Source organism: Petaurus breviceps, unplaced genomic scaffold (genome assembly GCF_028583685.1).
Source record: "Petaurus breviceps papuanus isolate PSGF00001 unplaced genomic scaffold, PetGlider_PUasm1.0 470, whole genome shotgun sequence".
Lineage (NCBI taxonomy): Eukaryota > Metazoa > Chordata > Mammalia > Diprotodontia > Petauridae > Petaurus > Petaurus breviceps.
The window spans coordinates 1,834,892-1,842,893 of NW_027186350.1; the positions used below are offsets into that span (position 1 = coordinate 1,834,892).

Genomic DNA, 8,002 nt, shown 5'->3' on the forward strand with positions numbered 1-8,002 from the left:
TTTTTTTTTTTTTTGGAAAGGAAAACACCAGAGGGCTTATTTTCAGGGGAGGGCTTATGTTGTCCTGCCTCAGCTCTCCGCGGCACTGCTCTCAATGGCGTCAGCAAGCAAATCACTGGGGAAGAACAGGATGACGCGCTCACTGCTGCAGCTCTGATTGGATGCAGCTCGGAGCGTGGCGTGCGTTTCATGGGGGGGAGGGACGGTGCATACAGAGGGTACCGTAATGTAGCGTGTAGTGCAGGGGATCACCTTCACTACAGTAGCAATCTCAATAGGGCTTATTTTCGGGGGAGGGCTTATTTTAGAGGAATCTTACACAGTAAGGGGAGGGCTTATTTTCGGGATAGGTCTTATTATCGGGGAAACACGGTAGGTCCTCCTGACTCCAGGGACAGGGCTCTATTCACTGCGCCACCTAGCTGCCCCTATATTGTAATTGTTAAGTTGATGTTTTGAACTTCTGTGAAACCTAGAAATAGATTCTAAGTTCATTTTCTGTTATCTTGACTCATTGTTCTAACATGCTGATTTCTTCTCGTCTCACTATATCATCTATTAACTCTCCCAGCTCTATGTCATTGCAGACTTGGCAAGTGTTTTTTCTATTGCTTTTTCTACGTCATTGATAAAAATGTTGAATTGCTCTGAGTAAAGGACAGATCCCTGGGACACACCACAAGAAACCTCCTTCCCACTTGACATCCATTTACAAATGATTATTTCCTTTGTATGCCTTCATCCAGTCAACTGCCTCTAATCATACCATCATCTCAAGAGACCTTCCTCCATGTTACCCATTAGAATTCTTTGTCGGACATCTTGATGAAATCTAGGCATACTATAGTTAGAACATTTTCCTCACCTACAAATGTAGTTACATTCCCCAAAAAAGATATTAGCTCAGTCTGGTATGACCTGTTCTTGAATTAGCTTTTAGTGATTATTGCTGCCCTTTCTAAAATACTCACAAACCATCCTTTCAATAAAATTTTCTAGAATTTTGCAAAATTTACCCACCGCCCTTTAATTTGCAGACTTTTCTTTTTCCTTTTGTTGAAGATTAAAACCCCTCCTTGCCCTTGTACTATTGAACTTCATGATCATCAAGAATTTCTGATAGTAGCCAAGTAGTCATTTTTTTTTTTTTATTAAGCCCAAGGTCACACAGTTAGTAAGTGTGTCAAGTGTCTAAGGCCGGATTTGTACTCAGGTCCTCCTGACTCCAGGGCCAGTGCTCTATTCACTACATCTGTCATTCTTTAAATGCCTTTGGATGTGGTTCATCTGGACCTAGTGTCTTGAGTTCATGGCAGACAGCAAGGTGTCATCGACTCACTTACCTTCTGTTTCCCATCCCCTTTCTTCCAGGATTGCCTGAAAGCCTGCCAAGAACAGATCGAGGCCGTGTTGGTGAACAGTCTCAGGCAAGTTCGACAAGAGGAACAGCAGAGGAATCCTGCAAAGACGGTGGATGAACTAGACCAAGCCAGCACCCCCACAGATGTGCGGGACGTGAACCTGTGAGGATGCCGATGCAGAGAGTGAAAAAAGAGAGAGTAGTACTTGCTCTCCAGACTCCAATTTGGGCGTTTTCTTACTTCGCGGGTCTTTTTTTTGTGTGTGTGAGTGTGTGTGTGTGTGAGTGCGTGTGTATGTGTGTGTGTGTGTTTGTTTTAGAACAAAACTTTTTTTAATCTACTCCCACCTAGGAATATTTAAGGGTCTTTTAGAAAAGAGAAAAAGAAGCCTACAAAAAAAAAGTTGAACTATTAAAAATATTTGGTGCCTATGATGTTAAAAAGAAGGGAACCGTGATCTTTGTGACAAGTCGCTGTTTGGTTATGTATAGAAAAATGCTTATAACGAAAGCATACAAAGTAGCTAGAGAAAATGTATGCCTGCAGATGTGGGAACAAAGCAGATTATACTCTATTTTTCCATATTACGAACTAGTGCATACATCCCCGATTTAGATGGGAGAAAAGAACTATGTGATTCATGGTTTAATTAGATTGCAAAGCAATGGACTAACGGGTTGGGGAAATGAGGAAGTAATGAGGGACAACACAGAAAGATAATTATCTCTGATGCAATTGAACTATTCTGGATGCAAAAGTTCTTTGGCTCTTAAGTTGCCTTTGGTTTAATTGGGATGTATGCTGTATTTCTCTGAGTTAGTTGCGCCTCCTCCCATCTGCAGCAGCTGCTGCCAAGGAAAGAAAGGAGATGCTTTATTTTGCCAGGCAGATAGAGACATGTGATTGGTTTCTGGGTGTGACGTGTTGCTCCTCCTTTAAGCACGCTCTACCATTGACGGTAGTACCACATTGTCAGTGTAAAGGAAAGCCCACTTTGGGGCCATTCCCAGGGGGTCATGTTTTAGGGCAGAAAAAAAGGACCAGAGTCTGAATTGCTGCAATAACAAGGGTGATGAGGTCTTCACATCCTTTACCAGTCCAAATTAATTCCACGGACTGAATAACATTTCTTATCCACAGCTCAGCATTATTGTAAACCATTCCATTCAAAAAGCACTTTGAAAATTATTCTTGAGGGATAAATGGAATGGTTTATGAAAATCATGTGGAATAAAGGATAGAGAGGGGTTGAAAAATGCAGTCCTCCTCTCCTCCCCTCCCCATTCTGTAGTATTGTTACTAGATTGCATCTGATATACTCTCTCAATAGCTCCTGCATTAATGCTAGAAGATGAGAGACACCCCATTCAGGTGACATTCCCATCACAACATTCCTGATAAAATTCCAAAGGAAAAAAATGTTATTCCTGTGTCACAGAAGGATCTTAATACATCTACCTGCACACTTCTCCTTTGGGCCTTAAAAGAAAAATTACTGTTAGTGCAAAAGTCAGATGACTGAACACCAGGGGCGCAGTGTTGTGTTTTATTTTTTTCCTTTTTGGGGGGGAGGGGGTGGGGAGGGTGGTGGTTAATTTTATTACAAAATTGTATTCAGTGTACTTGAATTTTTTTTTTCCACTTTGTTTCAAAGAGGGAGCAAAGGAGTTGAAGCAGCAAAAAAAAAATTTGCACAGTTATATTAACAGGTGATGTGGGTATATGAAGCTGTTGTTTGAAATATGTTTGCATTTTTTAAAAGAAATCATAATGGGCTACTTTGAAGCATTATTTTATAAACAGACTTATGTCTGGCAATATGAGGGTTGAAAATGCAATTTTTAAAAATCTTAGGGTATCTTTCATTTGTTTTTATCTGTTTGGGGTTTTTTTTTTGTTGTTGTTTGCGCTGCTAAGAAGCTACGATCCTTCATTTTTATCCACATTAACAGTACTTAGCTGTAATGTTTCACTGAGTGTGCTGCTATTTTATAAACATTTTGATAATATATTATTTTACTGCTTAAATTTCAAATCCTGAAGCAGGTGGTTAAGTTGAGCTTATAAGTTCTGTGATTTACTGGAAAAGCCCGTGTATGCCTTTTGTTTTTCTCTGATAGTGTATTCATTTTTTTTCCTGCTCATATTCTGCAAAAATGGCATTTACCTCAGGTTTACTGGATACAAAATAAAAGGTTCACACTCTATTTTCCTAATACCTCACAACCTTCTGCTGGGGAGCCTTTTCAAATCCTTGATAGAGGAGATGGGAGATAATCTTTTCCTTTCCCCTCAGAAACAAGACAGGGCTACCTTTAGCCTAGAAAGGGGGCACCTTGTCCCTTGAGAACTATTTCTGAGCACAAGGACACTGACTTAGGCTCCCATTTTGACTTAAGTATCCTCATCATAGTGGAAAAAATACACTGAACCCCAGGGAGTCCTCTAGGGCATATATTTATGCACCAGCAACTATGCAGTGGATTTAGAAGTCTGGTTTACTTACCTTCATTGACTCCAGGTGTCAGGAAGGGAGACTAAAAATTGATCTTGGCAGCTTCTGTGCAAATCCATGTTTTGCATGCCTTTAAAGAGAAAAGGCCTTTCCCTTAGCCATTCAGTTCATGCAGAGTCTTTCATTGCAAAAGGTCTTGCTCTCTCCTTCCCCAATCTCTGGCCCACTAAATGCCAAACACCAAACCTCAAATGTAATTTTATGGTGATGGTTCCTCCTACCACTGGCAGAAACCAAGGCCCTCTACCAGTGGGTACTAAGCAAATTTCACATGGGGGATTTAGGTCTTATTTACTTGAACTTGGGATAGCTTAGGGCACCAGGATAGACCTAAGGGAAAAGACCACAAGTCCGCTAAAAGCCATCAGTGATTAGAATTTGTTTCCCCAAAATATTAGAAGGAAAGACATACTTGTTTCCCTCTAAAGGTAACTTCTGCATGTGTGAATGATTATGTCACACTGGGCCTTCAGAAAGATGCTTCAATTAAAAAGAATTTCTAGAGGGAATTCTCTAAAATGAAAATTCTCCCTAAAATGAAGGCTGAAAATCCAGTCAGTAAGCCAAGCCCAATTTATTTAAATGCTCATTTTTAGCAGGGGAGTTAAGTGAGACAGGATCAGTTTAAAATTCACAATGAAGAGACTGAAACAATAATGTCCAAATGAGGAAGGGGCAAGAAATCGGGTACTTCTTCTCAACCTATTCCCACTTCCCAGCCCCTTTGCAGCTAGCTTTTCCTTTGCCTTTTTACTTTTAATATCATATAGGCCTGTGTAATGAGGTCGGTTTTGAGGAAGCACACTTATGCAGAGAAAAAATCCTTGGTTAAGAGACTTGGGTTCTTTTTATCTTGATACTGTTTCTTTAGGAGAAGCTTCTGTTCCAGGTTCCAGATTGCCCTTTAACTTTAGTTTATTCCTTTGTCCCTTAATCCCATCAAAGGAGCTATGCCACCAGTAGTTTTTTTCCCCCTTTTTTCCATTCTCTCACCTTCCTCTCCTTCCTTTCTTTCACCTCCATCAAGAGTTGTTTAGACTTTATTTTTTGCATCGTGGTGTTTTCCGTCCAGCTTAGTCAAATCCTTAACCAAAACACCAAATACAGTATAATAGCATAATATGATATTATACAGTTTCGTAAAAGCTGAGGAACCTGGAGGTAGAGATTCTCCCCACCACCATAAACACATACAGGAGTCCTCCCCAAGAGGAAAAAAAGATAAAAAAATATCTTCCATGGAAGCCTGATCCCTGGGGAATGCTCTGGGGAGTTACTTTCAAACAGCTTACAATGTCTACAGAGTCTGTCAACAATTCACAGGAAAGACCCTTGTCTGCCTCTCTTATTAGCTAAGTCAGGGAGCCCCTCACTGCATGCAATGAGGACCCAAGAGGTTGTGTTCCCAGAACAGAAATTTAAATGACCAAGACAGAAGATGGACCTGTGTCTGATACCACATGCTCTGCAGCATGCTGGGATTCCCTCAAGAAGAAACTACATTTTTGTTTAGTTCAGAACCTTAAGAATCTGTTTAGATTGTCCTGATGTCCATACAACAGACAGTATAATATTTAGTACCTTAGTTCGGGGCCTTTCTTAGAGAAGCAGCAGAATTCTCATTCTGTGTGACCCTGAGTAGGACTATTGAGAAGAAAATGATCCATTGCACCTTATAACATGTACATATTACTTTTCTAAATTTAAGAAATAATGGGTTAGAAGATGAGGATGGAGAGAATATTTGAGCAAGCCAACTTGAGATTGGCCAGACTTCCAGGACACCAGGATTTCTTCTGATAAGAGTTCAACTTTTGAAGTAGTCCAACCCTATGCATAGCTTTAAAGGGGGTAAATTAAAGCTTAGACTATAATGCCCCACCCATTATCCCTCCCCCCTCCAAAAACAATATTCAGTATAGAATGGAGGTGCACTAGTAAGAAACTCAAAACATCCTTCAAGGGATGTTGGAGTTGATAACTATTTACATAAAATTGGGTGCAAAAATTCAAGAGAAATTGTATTATTCCATCTACCTTGTAGCATCAAGTGATTATGGACTCTATAAACAGCTTAATATCTTTAATTCAACAAGAACTACTTCTATACATTTGTATGTTGTTGATTTTTGACTCCCTGTTGTGAAATAAATGTATGATTTCGCTACATTTTGTAGCCCTAGCTTGCCCTTGCCATATAGCCCACTTTGGTGGGAGAAAAGGTGAAACAAAAATCCTTGAAGACTATACAGCGTCCTAAATATTCTGGCAAGCCCCTGCCCTTAATAAAACGGATATGTTTCTTGCTTCTGACCACTGCCCATAATTTGATAACTCTAAAATTCCCATCAAATACCAGGCCACTGGATTTTTTCCATTATGTTCCATTACCACGTACCTCAACAGTTAACTCAGTTTCAGAGTTTCCGGTCTTGAACTTTTTTTCTGCTTTAATGAGTGTGATGCCACATCATTTCAACTTTCTTCTCTCACAATGGGCTCTTTAAGAGGCATGGTTGTTTTTGAGGTGGGGGGATGCTAGAGAGATCTGTCATAGACGTGCTCCATGTGAACAAAGTCTGGGGAAAGTGTACAAGGTTGAGTTATTGGGTCAGACTGTGACGTGTAGCTGATTGCCTCTTAAGAAGACTGGTTGTTCAGTGTTTTTAAAATTAATAACTTGTTCTTCCGACTAGTTTGAAGTTGGATTTGAGAAATGGTTTTGGTTGCAATTAGATATGCTGTATGGACAATAAACTCACCTAAATTCTAAATTCTCTCGCTGTCTTGACTATTCATAGAGCAGTAGTCCTAAGAACAGAATTGTAACATCACCAGTCACATCCGTTTTGAAATTGTCTTCCACCTCTCTGGCCATTAAATTTCAGGGGACATATTAAATGTATTTCATGGGGGTGGGCACTTAGATGAAAATATTACAATATTAACCCTTTTTTCTTTCAATTACAATGTGACCATTTTGCTTAACTCCATCACTCAAAAACATCTTAAGGCAAATAGGTAGCAAATATTACCAGGGCTTCAAAGTTTGCCTCATGGTCACTTCTGGCTTTGTTTTTGTTATTTATTTAACATGAAAGCTGCATGAGGTTCATATGACATCTCTAGGCACACTGGCTGGCTGTATCCCTGCAATTATCTACCATCCTGCTTCTGTAATCTAGACTTGGCTCTCTTGCGTCATTCATCAGTTCCAAACCTAATCTTTACTTCTATATACATGGTAGGACTATGTTGAAACATTCTTAGGGAGTCCCCCTCTTTAATGTAATAGTTTGACCCTTGCCCCCTTTGTTTGGGCTGTTGGACTAGCAGCAATCCTTTTGTCTTTGAGTGTGTTTCCCCTGCTTCTCCAGGAATCCCATCAGTTAGAGGATGTTGGGATTACTTATGTATACTTCAAGTACCCATTGTATCTCTCTCAAGAAATTCATTTTTCTTGTGGGTAATTCTTCCAACACCATAGACTGACTTTACAAATGATCTCAAACCGTTGCTGAAGCTGAAATATGTATCGCCTAAAACCTACTTGGTCATGAGGTCCTCAGATGAAAGACATACAGTCCATTTTCAGGACTATACTCAAAGCTTTTTGGTAAGACCTTCCAGAGCAAGTTTGTAATCCCTTAGAATACTTTTCAGGAAGTCATGGTCAACTGTGTGCCCCAATGAGGCACTACAGTAGGACTTTACTGAGATTATCCACTTTTATTTAAATAAGAAAATTTATTTTCTCTTCATTTCTGTACTTCCCCTGTTCCCTCAACATTTTTATTTTAATTTTGCCTGGCTTCAGTGCATTTAACAAGAAGACAATGTCTGAATAAAAATTAAAGTTAATTCAGAGTCCTATTCTAGTGCTTTATCTTGACATCAACTTGGTCCTAAATTCTTGAGGGGCTGTGCCAGCAGAATACAGTTTCTAGAACAGTTCTTTTGGGTCATAGACCCCTTTGGCAGTCTGGTGAAACCTATGGACTTCTTCCCAGAATAATGTTTTTAAATGCATAAAATAAAATCGAATTGTAAAGGAGACCAAATATATTGAAATGCGGATGTTAAAATATCTTCTTTAAAAAATAGGTTCACAGTGGCGGTGTAATGT

At 39.6% G+C, this 8,002-nt stretch overlaps 1 protein-coding gene across 1 annotated transcript in view; it reads left to right on the plus strand.

The window, feature by feature from the left end:
* CCND2 (cyclin D2) overlaps positions 1–6,650 on the plus strand; it is a 39,421-nt gene extending 32,771 nt beyond the window's left edge. The window contains exon 5 of the mRNA XM_069101472.1: positions 1,372–6,650. Coding sequence (XP_068957573.1) covers positions 1,372–1,527 — 156 coding nt within the window. The 3' untranslated portion in view covers positions 1,528–6,650. The remainder of the gene's footprint in view (positions 1–1,371) is intronic.
* Positions 6,651–8,002: the final 1,352 nt, after the last annotated feature.